General features: G+C 51.4%; 1 protein-coding gene across 1 annotated transcript in view; it reads right to left on the bottom strand.

Annotated features, from left to right (window-relative positions):
* The window catches only part of ANKFY1 (ankyrin repeat and FYVE domain containing 1), a 73,772-nt gene extending 53,844 nt beyond the window's left edge, over positions 1 to 19,928 (bottom strand). The window contains exons 1-3 of the mRNA XM_059150494.1: positions 19,853 to 19,928; positions 4,328 to 4,520; positions 384 to 502 (exon numbers count right to left, since the gene is read on the bottom strand). Coding sequence (XP_059006477.1) covers positions 384 to 502; positions 4,328 to 4,520; positions 19,853 to 19,862 — 322 coding nt within the window. The 5' untranslated portion in view covers positions 19,863 to 19,928. The remainder of the gene's footprint in view (positions 1 to 383; positions 503 to 4,327; positions 4,521 to 19,852) is intronic.
* Between the last annotated feature and the right edge of the window lie 1,309 nt (positions 19,929 to 21,237).

Here is a 21,237-nt window from a genome sequence, read left to right as displayed (position 1 = left end):
TTCAGTCCCCACACGGCAGGAGGAGCCCTTGGCAACCATGATGGAATCCTGAGCAACTGAACACCCAGACGTGTTCTAGAAGAGGAAGCAAACGCTTCCTTCTACACGTGCTCCCATATTTATAACATTCTAAGAAAAGAGTTTCTGAACATTTATCTTGTCACAAGATACGTTGTGATGGACACATCTTGTGTTGGACACAAGAATGTTGCCGGTATCCACAGATGTGGGACTTACGTTTAGGGATCACACAGACGTGCTGTGTTCAACCCACTGACTTCACTCATTACTCAAACGGCTCACGGTCACCACCGGTCGGTAAGAACGTTTCTCACTTCCACTGAAGCATTAACACGTCCCCCACAGGCAGGTCACAGGCTCACCTGACAGGTCCAGCTCCTCGGTGGAAGACAAAGTAGCCAGACTCCAGCTGTCGCTGCGGGCCGCCAGCACAAACTTGTGAGCACGGATGTGCCTGTCCCCAACCTTTATCTTCAGATCACTGGGGAAGAAAAACACCCACAGACATAAAGAGAAACGTCACCACGATTAGTTACAGCGAGGACTCAAATGATAGGAACACGCACAGACTGATCCCCATATACCTGGAGAAGAAGAAACCAGCGCAGGTACGGCCCTGCGCCAGCACTGAATTCTAATGGGCCGTGCATGTGACACACGTTGCCCCACATGCCTGTACTGCCAGCTTCTAGCTATGGTTCACATGGGATGTTCTGCTTTTTCCTATGGGACTCTGAAGGTGGCAAACCTACTGGTTAGACAGGATAATTAATATTCACATAAAATGTAGTAGAGGTTTCATGCAGACTAAACGAAGGTGAATCATCAGGGAGAGAAAGAAAACGTGGAGACTGTGACACAGGCTCTGGGACCACGGAGCTGCACACTGGACCCACTGACAGTCAAGCAAGGGGACGAGGAACACTACAAACTGGCTCTGACCAAGCAGTCCAGAACGTGAAACCAACGTCTACACTCCCGTTCTTGACAGAAACATTCCGACCTATTACGGGATGCATTCTGCTCAACCATTTAGACAGAAATGGGGTAGGAGAAATATTTTTTTCAAACACATTTTCATATTTATGACAAACCATTATTGTGAAAAGAGCATCTCAAATATTTATATTTGACTCTGAAATGTCAAATGCTGAGGGAAGAAAGCATCTGGGCATTTAACAAAAACCTCCGGATGACCCTCTGGGCTGACACAGCCATGTGCCATATGGCTTTGCTGGCAGCACTAATCCGGAGTCATTAATTATCACCATGCTGTGTACATGCAAGTTCTTCCGTTTTCATATGCCCCTTCAAAATGTGTTGGCTTGGAAACCTTCACAAGCTAAAGACACAAAAGTCACTACAATAAAAAGAAAAAAAAAAATCTATGCCATGAATTAACGCATCCACTTAAGAGGAGCCCCAAGGAGGATACTGTTTCTGCGTTAGTGTGGACGCAGATGCAGTATATCCACAGATGCACCATCCAGGCTACAGGCCTGTGAGCAGCTCCGGCTCCTCTGAAGACCGAGCAGCTGCTAATCACATTAGATCAGAAGAACAAAGGATACTCGGTATTTCCAATTACTATAAACTACTCAAAACCGCAGAACATTATTAATCAGTCCGTAGAAAGGAAAAAATATTTTACCTAAAATACAACAAATCATATCCTTTGTTAAATTTCTAAAACTCAGAGAAAACAGGAAGCTGTTCGTAAAACACAAATGATTTTTAAACTCTGAATTTATGTATCAAGTATTAAATTGTAGGAACTTAAATGAAGACTTATTGTTTCCTGTTTTGGCCACGAACTGACTTCTAGTCACAAAATCATAAAAATGAATGTTTCTACATATTCACGAATGTCAGGCCAAACAGAGGAAATGGAAATACAGACAAGAACCTCATTAGTAATTTCTAATAACAATTTCTACAAATACAATTCAAAAATGGAAGACTGGATACGTTTCTGAAAACGCTACGCAGAAACAATTAGGAGGGTAGTAATGTTTTTCAATTTTCCTTCAAGGGGCACCTGAGTGGCTCAGTCAGTGAAGCGTCTACCTTGGGCTCAGGTCATGATCTCAGGGTCCCGGCATTGAGCTCCACATCGGGCTCCCTGCTCAGCGGGGAGCCTGCTTCCCCTTCTCTCTCTGCCTGCCTCTCTGCCTACTTGTGATCTCTGTCAAATAAATAATAAAAATCTTTAAAATTTTCATTCCAGTCAAAGAGCTTTTCCCTGTAAAATACGCATACTAGGGATGTTGTTACTGGAGAGAAAGCATAAATAAGAGCTTCCTGCTAGTTTCTCAAACACCAAGAGAACCCCGTAAGCTTGATCACTAGAAGAATGATGCATTACCATCACTTTGAACTATTTTAAGGGACAAAAAAGCCTTCTCCTGAACTTAAGTAAAATTAACGTGACCACTTTCTTCCACATTTCTCAATTTAAAAACCCTTTAACACCTACTCTTCAATTACTCTAGTTACTGAGATGCACATAAAAATACTATCTAAATTCTTCAACAGAATGCACGTTACAGACAAAGCTTCGTGGTGGGTTTCTCCTTATTTTCTAAAAGGACCGCCTGCTTTAGAAAGTGATCTTCCAACTTCAGGTCCTCCGTGTCCGAAGCTCAAGTCCTCCTGCAACGCCCTGTGCCCACTGATCTCCAGGCTGCACTGGGTGAGGGACGGGCTTTGGATGCGCAGGGGGGCCCACTGCAGCCATAGCACCCGCGCTGTGCACCCGGCTCCCTGCCACGGCCTCCCAGAGCGGCCACGGTAGAATGGACGTGTGTGACAAAGAAGTGACAGAGAATGTGAACAAACGATGGGAGCTCTCAGGACACGAACCTGGAAGTGGAGAAGTGCCCACAACAGGTCAGGCTCCCCGCACCAGGGGAACCAGTTTCTACCGGTCCACGGAAAAAAGAGGGGAAGACAAGAGACGATGACCTACACGTCACAATTTAAAAGGCTGCCCTTTACTCGGAGTATGTACTTCCTCTGTTTTGGGTATTAAGTTTTTCTTTCTTTTATAAATAATTAAGTTGAAAGACAGCGGTTCTAGATTTTGATCTTTTTTTTTTTTCTTCTAATGAGAGCACGCGTGCGCAAGAGAGTGAAAGCACTTGAGCAGGGGGAGCAGCAGAGGGAGAACAGACTCCCGCCGAGCAGGGAGCCTGACGCGGGGCTTGATTCCAGGACCCTGGGATCATGACCCAAGCAGAAGGCAGACACTTCACCAACTGAGCCACCCAGGTGCCCCTGGATTTTTATCTGTTGTAAATGTGATCGTTTATTTTGGGATTGTACTAAGGCTTAGCTAGCCTGACTGCCCGTCTCCTCCACAGCCGGACTCCATGGCGTGCATGTCCTTGTCTCTTCTCTATACCCACTGCCACCGCCCCGACTCAGCCCTTCTTCCTCTCTGGTCTGGACGACGCACAACGGGCTGCAGGGCTCCCTTCTCTGCACGGTGCTGCCTACACAATACCAGCAGGTTCCCCTTCCTGAAACACCACTTTGACGGTAACAGTCCAACAGCTCGAAACACTATCCCATACTGCCTAGAGGATCAAGTCCAAATGTCCCCCCTTGGCCGCCCAATTCAAATCCCTGTACCTTTCCCGCCTCTCCCAGCACCCCCTCCAGGGACACGTACCCCAAGACGGTCCCTCCCGTGCCCCGTGTGCTCTGCAGGCTCCCACACCTCAGCCTGCTCTCAGCCTCCCCGCTGGTAACACGGCTGTCTTCATCTCCCGAACCCTGCCCAGTCTCGAACATTCACCTCGAAACTCAGTAACAACAGCTACTACGTGCCAGACAATCAAAGTACTTCAAACACAGACTTACTAATTTAGTCCTCACAGGAACACAGCGGGAGGCCGCAGAATCCCCACCTCACGGGTAAGGAGCTGAAGCATGTCCTACAGCTTCAGACCACGCAGCCAACAGGTGCCCGCTGAGCCGCTAACACAGGCTGTGAGGCTCCAGATGCCATCCTCGACCACACTAGCCTGCCCGCTCATGCCAAGACCCCTTCCTGGGTCATCCCAAGAGGAAGGGACCCTTCCCTCTGAATCCCCGGACATGTGAGCCACTTCCTGTCTACCCTGTCGATGCAATCACCGTGACTCCCTACGCTCTGTGCTAAAAATAAGCAGGAAATAAAAGAAACAAAAATCTCACCCCGAAGAGCCTACACTCCAGGGACTACAGGGTTGCTGGCATCCTGCTCAGAGAGGAAGAGCCCAAGGAGAAAGAAAGAGAGAGCAGTTACGGCGGTGCGGCTCACCTGTACTGCTCCTGCTCGTAGAGGCCGGCCACGATCGCCAGCAGGCGGCTGATGAAGGACTCACTGCTGCTCTCCTTGTCTGCTTGTGCAGCCAGAAGTGCGCATCTCTTCTCCGTCTCTGCCAGCGTCTTCTGTAGCTTCACATACTCCTGTCGGAGAAGCATCAAGTGCTTCTCCAGCTTGGCCACCTCCTCTGCGAGGGAGACAAAGCCACAGCTTTACTATGGCAGGTGTGCGTGGACAGCACCCCGCAGACAGGACCACCATGAGAGGATGGTTTCCTGGTGACACTCCTTTCCTAGTGATACTCCCAGTGATACCCATAATGGCTCTGTTAACGGCTGCCACGGCGTCACTGGGCCAGAAAGACCCTCGTAGTCCAGGAGTTTCTCTAAAGATCGATACTCAAGAAATGACAAGGAACACACGGAAGATGTTCCAGGCTCCTGCCCTGCAAATCCTTCACCATGAAGCCACAAGTCTCAAGGAAAGATTACCAAAATCACCCAGGACTGTTTTTCCAAACCACTGGGAGTGAAAACGGATTGCTCCGTGTCCCGTGCAAACTCTTTCTCAGGCAGCTTCAGAAACAGCCCGTGAGGTTGGCACAATCACTAGCCGTGCAGCCCGGGTGAGGATGCCGGGAAAAGAGAGACTAAGACTTAGCAGGCGGGGGCACTGGGAAGCGCCCCCGCACTCTCACGCCTGTGGTCTGTCACCCACCATCCCATGCCACCTGACCTCCCCCCTTCAGGAAAGAAGCAGCCAATGATGGTTCCAATGAAAGCACGTCACGTCCACAGGCATGCTGGGCCGGATCAAAAAGGCTGGGTCTGAAATTCAACAAACATTTGCCGAGCGTCTACTAGGTCCCAGACACTGCACAATGGTAAGGAAGTTCAGATGCCTCTCTCCTCGGAACTTCCAGTTTGCTGGGGAAACCAAACTTTTAGGGTTACAGTAACAATGCTAACCATCAAACACAGAACTACAGCTCTAGGCACACAAGAAGGAAGGAGCAGACGTGTGAGAATCCACAGTAAGTGTAACTTAGGACGCCAGGGAAGACGTCCCTGGGGAAGTCCACAGTCACGAAAACTCCCTTCTCTGATCCCTGTGCTCCAGAGCCTTGCTGGGGCTCACGGCACGGTGCTCACCAGTGCTCACACAGATCACGGCCAGAGAACCACATCTCTGACCACGTGCTGCTCCTGCCCCTGGGCCTTGGCCCCTTTCCCCCTTCCCACCCCTTCAGAAACGGCAAATCCTGACAATGCCCTCAAGCCCACGTCCCACACAACCTGCCTCATTCTCTGTGTCTTGAGAAAACCGAGTTGCTGTCAACAGCTCTGGCCGCACCAGCCGCCCGGTGCTTCCTCAGGGCAAGGACCCCCTCCTACACAAGCGCGCAACCCCTCCGCCTAGCCTCCAAACCCGTCACCCTACTCAGGCCCTTTGCTTTGGCATCAGCCTCCCTTCTCAGCAACTTTCGTCTCTTCCAACTGGGTCCTTCTCAGCACATACATCTGCTCAAGACCCTAATAAAGCAAAACCCTCCTTCCACAGCTCACCTGACCCCCTGTGCCCTTGCACATCTAGCTACCATACACCCCTTCCTTGCCCTACTCTCCCATCACTTCCTCCTGTGTCCCCACCATCCCCCTGAAACTCCTCTCCACAATGACCTAACTGCCAGTCCAACAGACACTGGATGGTTCTCCTCCTGGACCTACTACACTGCATGTGAAGATATTTTTTCCCCAGCAACCATGATGCCACCCTCTTTCCAATTCTGCTTCTCCGTCTTCACCACGGACCACTGATGCTCCCCAGAGTTCTACCCCGGCCTCCTCGCAGCTGTCTGTCCTCCCAAGGCAGCTCCACTGGTCAGACTCTGCAGCTGGGCCACAATCCCAGTGCTGACGATCCAGGGACACTTCTCTGTGGTCCGGATTTCTGTTCTTAGCTTCATCTCGCCAACTGCCTAAATGACACTGCTCTCTCGTGGACCATGGGCACCTCAAGTTCCCTGTGCCCAGGACAAAAGTCTGAGCAAATGTGCTCTGCCTCTGTATGGTCCCTAAACTAATAAATTATGCCACCATCTAGCCCAGTTATGTGAAGAGAAAATGTGGGAGTCATCTTAAATGTCTCTCTCTCACTCACAGGACCCCAACCCTATAAAAGTCAGGGCTTTTTCCCACATAAAAATCTCTAGGGTGTGTGTATCCCCACACCCACAACGACTCAGTTCAGGCCCTCACTCATCATATGTGCTGTCCAACGTGAAAGAATTCACATCCACATCTCAGAGCCCAGCGCAGGGTCAGATACACAAAGGATCACTAAATAGTCGATCAATTCAGCTGAACAAGGACAATCCGGTTTTGTAAGAGAGGATTCCTGGCCTCTCCCCACCTTCATCCCTCCCCCACCACCTGCTGTCCAATAGCTAATTTTTTATAAACATGGAAACAATCAAAATCTGGTTCAAAACACAAGAAAAGTTGAATAAACTAAGTGTGATGCTTGGTTGTGAAGTTATTACGCAACAAACACTTTCTAAGAAATACATAATAGTTTGTATATGTTCAAAGATAAATAACATATTAACAGAAAAAAGCAGGCAGTGAAACTAAACATATTTTGTAATTCGAATTTTATTATAAATATTCACGTATGTGGTAAGTACAAAGACAAATACCACTAAGTATCAGCAGATCTCACGGCGGGGGGGGGGGGGGTTACTGCATATCTCCACACATCTCAGGGATTCTGTAACAAATGTGCTCCGTTTTCATAAGCAGAAAACAGTATTTTAAGAGAAATCTATACAAACACAAATACAGATAATGGACTGTTTCTTCACACATCTACTAGGACACATTCTCCCTCTCTTCCAGAGGACCCATGTTACACAAGTACCCAGGCAGAAGGCTGGCGTGGGTCTCAGGTAAGTCAGTGCTCCTGCAGAAACAAAGCAGGAGGCACCTGCAAGACGAAACGGTGCTTGGAGCTGCTGAACTGACCCCTTTGCACGTGAGCAACACACCAGAGGACAAGTCCGAAGAGATGACTTTCTTCCCAAAGTACTGCCATCATTTGGCCTACATGTATTTCAACAAAACACCGCTCTCAAAGCCACCAGCTAAATATAGAACAGTACTGATAATGATCCTCCTACGATATTTAAAATATCAGCAAACAGCATCTACAGGTACACGGAAGCCCTTAGGAAGGGCTCAGTCACTCTCCTACTCTCGCGGGACAGACCGACAGGGTCACTGGGTTTGGAGCGCCCTTCACAGCGGCTCTGACGAACACACCAAGGATTTTCATTACTGACCTCAAAGGGAGAAGTCTGTAGCAAAAGCACTGCGTTAATACATTTTGTATAAGGTAGGAGATTTATACTTTTTTTCCTGTACAGAAAGAAACAGGAAGAAAAGCTAGGTCTGAACTTCCAGAAGTGGTAACAGGAAGTGTGAAAGGACATATGCTCAAGAATCGTATCAAAGTCTGTTCAAACCTGTGACCACATGAATGTACGGCATCAGCAGTTTTGACAGCGGCCACCTGGGGAGGAAGAGCAGGAGGGCAGGACTGGGGAGGAACATGAGGGCCTCTGGGGTGCCACTAACACGCTTGCTGTCTGAGTAGTCAGTGTACATTCCATTTGGGGAGTACACTGAGTTCTATACACGCTATGATTTGCTCTTTTCCGCATGTATCTTATGCTCCAATTAAAAAGCTGAAAACTTGGGCCTCTGGGTGGCTCAGTCGATAAGCCTCTGCCTTCAGCTCAGGTCATGATCCCGGGGTCCTGGGATCGAGCCCGGCATGGGGGCTCTCTGCTCAGCAGAAAGCTGCTTCTCCCTCTCCCCTCCCCCTGCTTGTGTTTTCTCTCTCTCTCTCTGTCAAATAAATAAATAAAATCTTTAAAAAATAAAAAATTGAAATAACTGATATACATGAAAACAGCTGATACAGTGGTTTTTGGAGCCAAACTGACAGAGTCTGAATCGTTCTGGTAACGAGCCGTGGGTCTGGAGGCAAGGTCATCTCTCTGAGCTTCAGTCCACGTATAAACTGGGGTCGAGGGGCTGCTTCCCGGTGCTCCTGCAGGACTGAGGGACAATGGTACCATGGCTCACGTGTGCCCTCACGATCACCACAGTGATATGATTATCGGATACACAGTTGTAACTGTTACCAAGTTTACACAACTTTTTTTGAGTCCTGACAATCAGAATGGGATTCAAATGCTTTATTGATCTCGGAACCAAAACTGATCAATAAAAGCCCTGGCCAATCAAAGGGATGTTACGAGAAGTGTAAAGTGATCAAAGTCCGAGAAGACGAGCAAATACTGAGAAACGCACAACGAGCCGCTTCGAACGCCGCGTCACCTTGGACCGCAAGTCTGCGCTGACAGTGCCCACGGCGAACAGCAAAGCCTCTCGCGCTCGGAAGCGCCAGCACTACTCACTTGGGAGGTGCAAGGGAGACTGTGCTTTGAGGAAACCTCTCCGAGGGGAACCGCTAACGCACCACAGTAAGAAGTCAGAGTCTGGAAAGAAGTCAGAGTCTGGAAAAAGCAGCAGGCACACAGTGGTCACCGGAGAGAGAAGAGCGTGGTGTGGTGAGCGGGGCTGAGCGGTGGGACCATTTATTTTCTGCTGTAAGCCTTGCAATATTTGACTTTTAATTCTATGTGCACTTATAAGCAAACATATGGCTTTATACATGTTTTCAAGATTGGGGAAAACAGAATTAATTTTCTAATACCCAAATATAAGGGTTTCTAGAGATCACAAAACGTTCTGACTGAAAGGAACCTAAAGACCATCTCTTTTAGTTCAACTCACAGATGATGCCCCAGAGGAAGAGAAAGTGGCAGAATCCATGGCCCCCGGCCACCTGCCCCTCCTCTCAGGTTCTGCGGGAGAACCGCCACTCAGGCTGTCGGAACTGGACGGGGCATGACCCGTGCAGTAGACCTGGGGCGGGCTGGGGAAAGCGGATGTCTCGCACGGCCGCAGGGACGGAACAACCGCCTGGGAGGAAAAGCTCAGTCCCTGCACAGCTCCCCAAGTCATGCACAGGGCGGCTGCCCCAGGCACACGACTGAGCGGACGGAAGACCCGCTGAGCGGCCGCCTTCCGTTCACGCGCTGGTCCGTCAGAAGACGTCCACCCTGAAGACGTGGACATGATCTAGTCCCGCTCAGTAAGAATGAAGTGCCACTGTCGTGCCGGTGCCAAGGCAAAGAAGCCCACCTCGGCACGTGGGGTTTTTGCTTACGAAGCTACAGGTAGAGACAGCGCTCTGAGGGGACCCTAACAGATCAGGAAGCCGGCAGCCCGGGGGGCTCAGCCGCAAGGCGTGAGCCCCCTCCTGGGACTGAGCCCCGCATCAGGCTCCTTGCTCGGCGGGGAGCCTGCTTCTCCCTCTGCCTGATGCACACAGTCTCTCTCTCCCCACTCCCCAACAAACAAATAAATAAAATCTGAAAAAAAAAAAAAAATAGATCATGAAGCCACCTGGCTTAAGCCAGAGCAAGGGAAGATGTCCCAGGAAAGTGGAGTTTTACCTCAAACAACTTAGATAAAGCCTGTAAGTTATCTCAGCACACTGGGTCCAGAAAAATACAAGGAAAAGGCTTGTCTTTTACTTCCTTGGTCAGATTCTCCCTTTAAACTAGTATCAGTCAACAGGTTTGTAGAACAGAAGTGATACTCAACTCTGAGAAACAGAAATAGTTAGCAGGCAAGGCCTAGGCTCACTGGCAAACACGCTGGTGCCTCACCTGCCTCTGCCTAAGCCAAATGAGAAGGACGGCCGGTGGCCACCTGCCCTTGCTAGTGCCAGCCAGTGGCTCCGGGTCCAGCCCACCTGCCTGAGACAGGGCAGCCTGCCACCATGGACCCCTGGTACTCCTTCCACGGAGCAAACTGAAGCTTCCACACTCGAGCCAACCTAGGCCTTCTGCTCCACCAAAACTGCTACCAGACAGCGATGTGTGTCTGTTTCACTGAAACGACCACTCTGCAAGTGTTCAGAAGCACCTACTATGCACCGTTACAGGAGATCAGGACCTGCCTCTTGGAGAGGTTTGAAGAAGAGAGTCTAGCTTCACCTCTTGCAAACAGTGTGGCACTGATGCAGCACCCACAGGGAGCTCACGGCAGGAGGGAACAAGAGTCTGGGTACTGAGTCATGGGCACATCTGCCTTCCTGAGTAAAAAGTCGTGATTCCTCTACCTAACCCTTAAAATTAGATCACAGAAGTTCGGCTTCAATCATTTTCTCAAGGAATCCCTATAAATTTCTTTGGAATTCCAATTCCGAAATCTACTGCAACAGCCCTAATATCTGTCCAGAACTGCTGACATGGAATTCTAGGGGCTGGACACCACCAGAGGACACACAGATTATCATTGGGGAAGATGGAAGGTACAGGAAGGGCTTCAGGGCGATTTAGGGCTCTTATTCGCAAAACCACAGACACTCCACAGCATCTCTGCAGGGAAACTCAGGTCACAGGTGCACCTGTCAGTGACGCTGCCATCGTCACACCGTCTCTTCTGTCACGGAGCAGATAGCATGCTCGGCCAAGACATTCTTTTTTTTTTTTTTTAATTTTTTTTATAAGATTTTTTATTTATTTATTTGACAGAGAGAGATCACAAGTAGACAGAGAGGCAGGCAGAGAGAGAGAGAGAGGGAAGCAGGCTCCCTGCTGAGCAGAGAGCCCGATGCGGGCCCCGATCCCAGGACCCTGAGATCATGACCTGAGCCGAAGGCAGCGGCTTAACCCACTGAGCCACCCAGGCGCCCCGGCCAAGACATTCTTGAGTGGGCACACTGTCTGCCTGCAACAGCGCAAATGTGTCCTTGAAGTGTCCCCAAGCCCTTAAGAGTTCGCATAGGAAAAAGCACGAGGTCACCATTCGGAGCAAAAATGAAGACGGAGCCCAGCGCAGCCCAGGGGCGGAGGCGGCACACCCACAGGCTATGGAGCGAGGCTGACTGGGATCCAACTCCGGCCCCATTCTTCCTACCTGGGACCCCACACCAAACACCTCATTCTCATCTGTAAATGCGCTAACACGTGTAGTGACCTCGGAAGGGCACCCGCTCGGTGGTGTGTGCTCAGCAAGTGTCCGCGCCACGACACGGATGATCAAACCCCATGACACTGCCTCCCGTGGCACCCTGACAAATGCCCCATCCACATCCGCGCCACAACACGGATGATCAAACCCCATGACACTGCCTCCCGTGGCACCCTGACAAATGCCCCATCCACATCCGCGCCTCATCCCTGCGGCCTACGGGTGTCACCTTTGTATGCCTCTGCAGGTGTGATTAGAGAGCTGAAGTGGGCAGGACCCCGAGCAATTACACACGTCCTTATGAGGAGGGGCAGAGGGAGCTTCGACACAAAGAGGAAAGGCCACACAAAGACACAGCCTTGAAGACTGACAAGCGGAGGAATGCCAATCACGCTGGAAGCTAGGCTCTTCCCAGGGGGAGTGACACTTTCCTCTCAGCCCAGTGACACTGGTTTCAGACTTCCGCCCTCCAGAACCATGAGGAATACATTTCTGTTGTTTGAAGCCTTCCATTTTGGGGATATGTGTTCCAGCAGCCCTAGAAAACTACAATTTTTTCCTTTACAAGCAAAAGATTACACATGGTAAAATATTTTAAAGTCCTAACAGCTTCTTGCTGATTAGGGTCAACAACAAAGTTTTACACAGTGAATAAAATGAACGCTTTCTTGTAACACTTGGCAATAAAAAAAAGGAATTAGTATTTTTTGATGTCTCCTATACAGTTAACTCATTATCTCATATTCTAACCAACATATTCCAAACAGCACAGCACTTAACAAAACAGAATTCACTTAGATTCAATGAACGGTCTAAAACTACACAGTTAGTGGGCGACCAACCGAAGATTCAAGACCCCAGGCCAAAGTCCATGCTCGTCCCACAGTGCCATGCTGCCTACCTGCGGCTCCAGGATCAGGCCAGCAACCCTTTACTGTTAATTCACTAACCAGGAATTAAATGTGTTCTTTCCGTTCCCCTCCTAAATGCAATTTCTACGCCCTCTGCTTACTCAGATTCTAACCTAAACTGGACTCAAGTTTTTTTAGATGAACAAAATCTTGACGTTTCATTTCTTCCCACTTCTCTAGTTTTTGTACTCTAGCCCCAATTTTAACAGTGAATTAGTGTTCTTTATAGAATGCGTTACTCACTAAATGACTTTATCTTTTACTCTGCTTTAACCATGTCCATGAGATAAAAGAAAAAAAATCACTGTAAAAGCTGTGACAACACCCTATTTGGAGATGTGCAAGACTAAATATTGTCTCAAGAGTATGTTATGGTCTTCCACGTAACAGTATTTCATTCAAATATCAACTTCTCAGCAACTACTATCCTCCTTGCTGGAATCAGCACCAACAAAGAGCTCCTCCCTGGTGATGATTCACCTCCGCTATGACTTTTCTAACCCTGTCCCAGTACAGATGGGAATTTTCTTCCACAGTGGTTCATGTCCGTTCTTTAATCAAGAGTGCTAAATGTAGGATGACTGTTGTTTTTTATATTTTTTATATATTTTATTTATCCAACACAGAGAGAGAACACGCGGGTGAGCAGGAGCAGGGGAGAGGCGGGAGGGGGAAGCCAACTCCCCGCTGAGCAGAGAGCCTGATGCGGGGCTCGATCCCAGGACCCTGAGATCATGACCTGAGCGGAAGGCAGACGCTCAACTGACTGAGCCACCCACGGGCCCCTAAGACGACCGCTTAATAAAGAGTATGAAATAAGTCGGTATATTCACTATTGAGAACTCAGGTGCACAACACATCCCCCTGGAAAGAAAAAGGGAAAGAGGAGGTCGACACCATCTGGAACACGCAAAGGGTCAGTCAGGGCCACCGGAGCCGGCCGGGCTACACTCTCCTGCTCCTCTCTCTCACTCTTCGGATATTATTAAAAACATGAGGATGCTAAGAGCTCATATTCTGACTTCTCGCCCTTTTAAAAATCTAGCAAATGTAACTGTCATAACCTGAATGTTTTGACAAAGCACAAAAGCCATTGTTTCACCCAAGTTTGCTTTAAAAAACCCTATTATACTAGTTACAAATAAAACTCACTACCCAGGACTCCTTCCTTAGATAGGAAACATTACTTTTTTTTTTTTTTTTTTTTTAAGATTTTATTTATTTGACGGAGAAAGATCACAAGTAGGCAGAGAGACAGGCAGAGAGAGAGAGCGAGAGAGAGAGAGAGGGGGAAGCAGGCTCCCTGCCTAGCAGAGAGCCCGATGCGGTACTCAATCCCAGGACCCTGAGATCATGACCTGAGCCAAAGGCAGAGGCTTTAACCCACTGAGCCACCCAGGTGCCCCAACATTACCTTATTTTATTCATATCTGCATCTGTGTACACATACACAACTATACATTCATATACACACATATATAAATAACCTAGTTTAAAAAGCTGATTTAGGGGCGCCTGGGTGGCTCAGTGGTTAAGCCGCTGCCTTCGGCTCAGGTCATGATCTCAGGGTCCTGGGATCGAGTCCCGCATCGGGCTCTCTGCTCAGCAGGGAGCCTGCTTCCTCCTCTCTCTCTCTCTGCCTGCCTCTCTGCCTACTTGTGATTTCTCTCTGTCAAATAAATAAATAAATAAATCTTTTAAAAAAAAAAAAAAAAAAAAAGCTGATTTAGTAAAACCATGTTTTATCCAATTAATGACTCAGTTTGAAAAAAAAAAAAAATGTTTTGTGGGATACATCGCTCTTCCCTGAAGCTGAGTGATGCACAAACCTGTTTTTTAAAAGCTCCCCGGGGCGACCGCACCGTGCTGGGAGCCAGAGTCTGAATCGGGACAGCCAGCAGACAGAACACACGGGAGGGCCAGCTTCACAGGACCCACAGGTGTGGCGGCTGAGTGCAGGTCACTGACGTGAGAGCGTGTTTATTAGTAGTGCCATCGATCACCAACGCGAGAGAAAATCTGTGACCATAAAGCACAATACACATCCTTTTCTGAGAAATTGTGCCCTTCTGTCTGCTCCAAGGTCCCATCAAGGCTGAGACTGTCTTGGTCACTCTGTCACCCCTGGCACAGCAGCTTCCACTTCACAGAAATGAAAGACACTTTCCCAACTCTGTGAAGTCTCATCTGTAAGTCAGCAGCATGACAAACATCCTTCCAAACCTCACTCTGTGTAGCCCTGATCATAGTGCTGGTTTCCTAAGAGATCATCAATAAATATTAGTTAACTAGCTAATTTTTACCCACAGGCCAGTCTGACTGGAAATGCTTCTAAATGCTCTCGCAAAGACACAAACACTGGACAAAGCAAACTACACCCACAAAGGAGGTCAAGACAGTTGTTCTAGAATCTGTTCCTCCTCCTCCTCCCAGCCATTATCTGAGTCATGCAGATGCAGAACCCTTGAGTCATCTTTGCTATCTCCTGTCAACATGTAAACAAGTTTCAAAAGTCCCATCTTTCATACCTTCCCCAAGTCTTGCTCCTATTGGTCACCAGCCCAAAGCTCCTTACCAAAAAACTCATCACCAACTGTGACCATCTTCCCAGATCCGTCCTCGGCACTGCAGTCCCGCCCGCGTGCCACCAACAATTCTAGTCCGTCACTACCTTGGCTGGTATCACTCAGCAGCCTCACTCCACAGCCCATAGCGCAAAATCCAAACGCCTTATCAATCCATTCATTATCTGCTCCTTAACATACTTTTCCAACCTCGTAACCCACTATTCCTTCCATCGAGTGACCTCTTCTCACTACCATCTCCCCATGTCCACAAGAGGTCTATTTTCCTGATCACAGGTCAAATGCTATTTTCTGCAGCAAAGACCTTCCTTGACTACCCAAAACATACTCCCTACCACTTTCCTATAGTATCTCTTCCCATCTGAATCTTCAAAGTAACTTCTACCGTTTTTTCACCTTCTGCCTTACAGTAGATTTTTAAACATGCTTTTCACCTCCCCGCCCACACTGCAGACTCTCCTGTGAAGATGCTCGAAGTCTGGCTCGTCTGTTTGAACCACAACTTCTCCCTCTTCCCATTCCACGCTCATCCCATCCTCTACCCCATAGCGCCTCACAAGGCAGAGCTTAAATACCCCAGACCCTTGGCCTACTCCGATTGAACAGGACACTAACACTTGGGTATTTTCACTCGCCTTGCCAGTGACAGAACCCTGCACCTCTCTTCCCACACATCCGTAGTCACTGCAGTGAACTGATAAACCTTCTCTCTTCATGGGGGGAAAAGAAAGTCCTCAAGGAGAAAGTAAACAGATGCCATAGGTGACAGAAGTGAAAAAAGGGAATGGCAGAGAAAAGGAAGCAATGCTCATGAAAGGACAGTGGTCAAGAGATCTCCAGGGAATGCATAATTGTCAAAAGCCTGGAACATGATAAATCCCAGACCTGTCCCCCTGAAACGAATGACACCTTAGATGTTAATGAAAGAAAGAAAGAAAGAAAGAAAGAACAAACAAGACCAAAACAAAGTGTGGGACAGATATTCACTGAATGAGTAAAATAATAAGGAAAGGAATAAATCTGAAAACTGAAAAGAGAGCAAAGTTTCCTCTCTCCCGCCTTCTACCAGCCTGTACTGACAAAGCACTTTCTGGAGGCGTGTCATCTAACAGCACTCTCTGCAATGATGCAAGTGCTGTTCATCTGGGCTGCGTGCTAGGAAGCGGACCACCAAGCACACAGCTACAAAGCAACTGAAACTGAGCGACTGTGACCATAGAACTGAATTTTTTTTAAAGATTTTTTATTTTATTTATTTGACAGACAGAGATCACAAGTAGGCAGAGAGGCAGGCCAGGTGGGGGAGGGAGCAGGCTCCCCGCGGAGCAGACAGCCCAATGCAGGGCTCAATCCCAGGACCCTGGGATCATGAACAGAGCTGAAGGCAAAGGCTTTAACCCACTGAGTCACCCAAGCGCCCCAGAACTGTATTTTTAATTTTACTTAATTTAAAGGAAAGTAGCCATATGGGGCTAGTGGCTACTATATCAGCCAGTGATTGTCCAGAATATGAAATGTACTCTCCTAGTATTTTATTTATTTTTTTTTAAGATTTTATTTATTTATTTGACAGAGAGAGATCACAAGTAGGCAGACAGGCAGGCAGAGAGAGAGAGGAGGAAGCAGACTCCCTGCTGAGCAGAGAGCCCGATTCGGGACTCGATCCCAGGACCCTGAGATCATGACCTGAGCCGAAGGCAGCGGCTTAACCCACTGAGCCACCCAGGCGCCCCTCACCTAGTATTTTAATTGTCCAGTCTTTTCCTCACCAAACTCCAGTAAGCTAATAAAAGTCCATGATCAATTTCCTGTTTAGTAACCCATTACATCTTTTCCAGTTTTCACCTTCATCTTACTGAGAAAGGGAAGGAGAGCGGAGCTGAAGAGGGGACGCAGAAAAGAGCACAGGCCAGGGTCAGAACGCTGGGCACTGCGTTGGCAGTGTTCTTTGTTTCACCATTTCTTCTGACGCCCCCTCAGCCACATCTGAAACAGAGAGGACCCCCTCTTCTAAAGCTGAGGAAACAGAGACAGAGAGCAATTAACCAGCTTGCCAAGCTAACAGCTTGGCGGGACTCGGGTTCAAATCCTCGTCTGAGCACAGAAGAGCTCTCAAGCATTCTACTAGGATTGCTAAGACTAAAACGGGCAGGATGAAAAGTATCCTGGGGAGTCACAAGAGGCTAACGTTATTCAGAACACAAGAACAACCAGTCCTGCCAGTGCACCCAAACAGAGACTGAAGGTGTATCCAGGCTACTTTGCTCCATGTCTGATAAATGATGCCCAGTAAACTCAGTCATTCCTTCAACCATACGTATGATTCCAAGCTGGGTTACACAGCACTGAACAAAACGGAAGTCTCCACCCTCATGGGGAATTTAAAGAATTTAAAGGAATAAAGGAATTTAAAGAATAATTAGGAACATCTCTAAAGGTGGTGAGAACTAAACAGACACTCAAATGAGACACTTAGTGGCAAGTAAAGACAGTGAGAGACTGTTCCAGGCCAAGGCACCGCAAGGACAGACAGAGAGGTAGACGGGCTGGGAGCGCACGTGGAAAAGCAAGGAAGTCCGCACGGCAAGAGCACAGAGACAGGAGAGAAGCAGGCGACACGGCCACACAGTTAAGCAGGCCAGACCCCGCTGGGACCTATGGGTCCCTGGAAGGCTTTGGAATGTATTTTTAAGATCACGAAGACCCACAGGAGCGGAGACTGTGTGTGTGGGGTGAGCGTGCTGAGAAGAGTAAAGGAGACGTGGTCTCCTCCGTGTCATAGAGGGAACGCTGGAATTGTAAAAGTGGATGGTGACGAAGCAAAAGCAAGGAGAAAAGGGAAAAGCAGGAAGTCCAAGTAGGAAGGACTTTTTATTTTTTTTAAAGATTTAAGTAGTCAGAGAGGCAGGCACAGAGGTGGTGGGGGGAAGTAGGCTCCCTGCTAAGCAGGGAGCCTGATGCAGGGCTCTATCCTAGGACCCTGACATCATGACCTGAGCCAAAGGCTGAGGCTTTAACCCACTGAGCCACCCAGGCGCCCCAGGAAGAACTTAATTTCGAGTGACGAAGCAATTTTAAATTAGTAGGAGAGCTGCACATGTAGGGTAGAAACTAAATCAGAACAGATTTTAAGCTAAATACATTGGGTCAAACCACCAGCTACGAATGGACGGAAGGAAGAAAAGGCTGAGTTCTAAAGAAGTCGCTAAGAGGGGACCTGCAATCGGGTCTTTCCGGGCTCTACCATACTCCCAGGCACTGCTTCCCACACCCTTACGCCCTGGCACCACACGCAGAACCACCAGCAGCAGGTCTGCACAAGGCATGCCCTGCAGACTGTCCCGCAGCTCCCGGACCCAGCTTTCCGCAACTGGTCTGTCCACAGGGATTTCAGAACGGCGGAGCGGCCCTGACAAACGGACAACAGCGCCCGCAGCATGACTTCCCGGCTACCCTTGCCTTCCTCCCCCCAGCACCCTCCCCGCCCCACTCAAGGCTTCCCGACGTTTGGCAACACAGTTTCCCCAAACCTGAAACCACGGGCCGGGAAACTGAAACACAGAACAGGTGCAGAAAAGCCGCCCGGTGGGAACGTCCCGGGTGGGCGCGCCCATCCATGACCTCTTGGCGGTGGAACCCTCAAGGAGGTGTCGTTGCAGGTCCCCGGGCCCAGGGCTGCGCGTGTCCCAGGGCGACCCTGGCCGCGTGTCCAGGCACCTGCAGCACGGCTCGCTGGTCGCTGCCCGCAGCCTGCGCGAGGTCCTCCGGCCTGCAAGCTGACCGCGGGGCAAGCAGGTGCGGAGCAGAAGTGCTGAGCGACCCCCAGCCGCCGCGCCGTTCCCAGCCCGGTCACTCGCGCCCCTTCCAGCACACAGGGCTAGACCTCGGGCCTCCCGGGAGGCCCTCCTGCTCCCCTCCCTCCCGCCCTTCCTCGCTACTCCGACCGCGATCTGCCCCCAAACGAGCTGCTTCCGTCCCTTTTACTCCCCTCGGCGTTCACGATGTCCCTCTGCGCCTCCGACCAGGGCGTCTAACGCGGGGAGGACCGAGCCGAAAGCGGGATGCCGGCGCGGGCCGTGTCCGGGACCGCGGCGTCAGACCCGCGTCCGCGCAGGGCAAGGCAGGCGGGTTTCACCGGCACATCGCCGAGCCCAAGGCCCCGGGCGGGAGGCCTGCGAGCCGTCCGGGCCGCCCCGACCCAACACCCGAGCCACGACGGGCTCAGGCCCCGCTGGGCTCCAGAGCGACGGGGCAGGTCATGACCAGCGCTCTGCGGCTGCTCGAAGGGCACCGGGTCACAGCAGGCGCGTTTCCCGTGTAACAGCGGGGCGGGGGAGGGGGGCTGCGGCACAGCAGCGGCCCCCGCAAGACCCCGCGCCGCCGCCTGCCCGCCCTCCCCCCACACAACCCGCCTCCACCGCGCGGACGCCCTCCCGCAGCGCGCGAGAGGCCGCAGCGCCTCCGCCCGCGGGGTCCCGAACGGCGCCCCGGGAGAGCGCGAGGGCAGGACGAGGGCGACCCCGGCCGCGTCCGCACCCCCGCCGCCCCGGGGGCAGCGTCTCGGGGGCAGCGTCCCGGACGCCGGACGTGCCGGGACGGCAGTTTCGGTTTCCGAGCAGCGGGCGACCCAGCCGGCGCGGCGGGTCCCCAGGGGCGCCTCGCGCACGCCCACGGCCGCGCCCAGCCTCACGGCCCGAACCCGGCTCCGCAGCCGCCGCGGCCCGCGGGGGTCGGGGGGGCCCGAGGGGCGTCGCCCCGGGAGCCGCGCTCAGAACCCCGGCCCGCCGCGCGCCCCCGACACCCGCTGCGCCCGGTGCGACCACGCCCGGCCGGCCCCCGCAGCGCCGCGTCGCCGGGCCCGCAGCGCCCGCTCCGCCCCGCGCCGTCCCGCGCGCCCCCCGCACAGCCTACCTTCCGCCATGTCGGGCCGGCCCTGCCGCAGCCTCGCGAGAAGTGCGCAGCGCTCACTGGGCGGCGCGCGCGGGCGGCCGCGGGTCTCGCGAGAGTCTCTGGAGGGGGCGGGAGGCGCGCGGCTGCCTCTCCTCCCCTGGCGGCTTGGAGGATGGGGCCTCCGCGCGCGTGGACGGCCTGAGTCGGGACTGCGGCCCCACCGGGCCCTGCCGGGTGGACATGGCGAGTGACACTAGTGCTTGCACAGAGCCGGCCGGGGGACGGTCGGGGGGCGGGCGCGCCGCTTTCACGGCTCGTGTCTTGCCGGGCAGCTGAGGTGGCGGCAGAGGCGACGGGAACCGGAACGGGGGCTCACCGCGCACCCCACGGTGCACCCCTCCCCGGACTCCACCGCGCACCCCGCGATGCACCCCTTCCCGGACTCCACCGCGCAACCCACTGCGCACCCCTCCTCGGACTCCACAGCACACCCCACGATGCACCCCACCCGGACTCCACCGCGCACCCCACTGCGCACCCCTCTGCGAACCCCTCCTCGGACTCCACCGCGCACCCCACTGTGCACCCCTCCGCGGACCATCCACCGTGCACCCCACTATGCACCCCTCCCCGGACCCCACCGCGCACCCCTCCACGGACCTCACCGCGGACTTCACCAGGCACGCCACGATGCACGCCACCATGCGTCCCACTGTGCACCCCTCCACGGACTGTCCCTGGACTTCACCGCGGACTTCACTGCGCACGCCACTATGCACCCCACTGCACACCCCTCTGCAGACCCCACCGTGCAACCCACTGCACCCCTCCGCGGGCTACACCGTGCACCCCACCGCACACCCCACTGATGAGGGAGCAGGAGGCTGGCTGAGGACAAAGCAAAAGCTGGCGCCTTGCACCCCCCCCTTCATCTGCTCCCCTCCATATGTGTAGCATTCCTCAGGTACCCCTGATTGCCATAAAATGATAAATAGTTAACTTGCTGAGATCACAATCCTGCAAGACAGGAGTCTCCCTTGGTTTGCAAATGTCCTTGAGATTACAACAAAGAATTTACCTTATCAATAGCCCAATTTCCAAAGACACAGAACTCAGTTCCTCAAGCCTAATGTCACCCTCCCCTCCATAAAAAAACCGAAGGAGGTGGAAGTAGAAGGAAAAGTAAATAAAGTTAAATTTCTTCTAAACCTAAATCTCATTAACAAGGATGCTTGATAGCAGGAATGTAACATTCCACCAGGAGACTCTCAATTGTCTTTACTTGATAGTAACCAAGCCTTCAATATCCTGGTAGTATTCTTTGCCCCAATAGCCCTTCTGGACACCCCTTTGTCCTCACCTGCCCAACTCCTGTGTATATAACCAACCACTCCTCACAACCCGGG

Source organism: Mustela lutreola, chromosome 15, assembly GCF_030435805.1.
Source record: "Mustela lutreola isolate mMusLut2 chromosome 15, mMusLut2.pri, whole genome shotgun sequence".
Lineage (NCBI taxonomy): Eukaryota > Metazoa > Chordata > Mammalia > Carnivora > Mustelidae > Mustela > Mustela lutreola.
The sequence above is the reverse complement of the archived record's forward strand: the minus strand, read 5'-3'. Positions and strand labels throughout refer to the sequence as shown.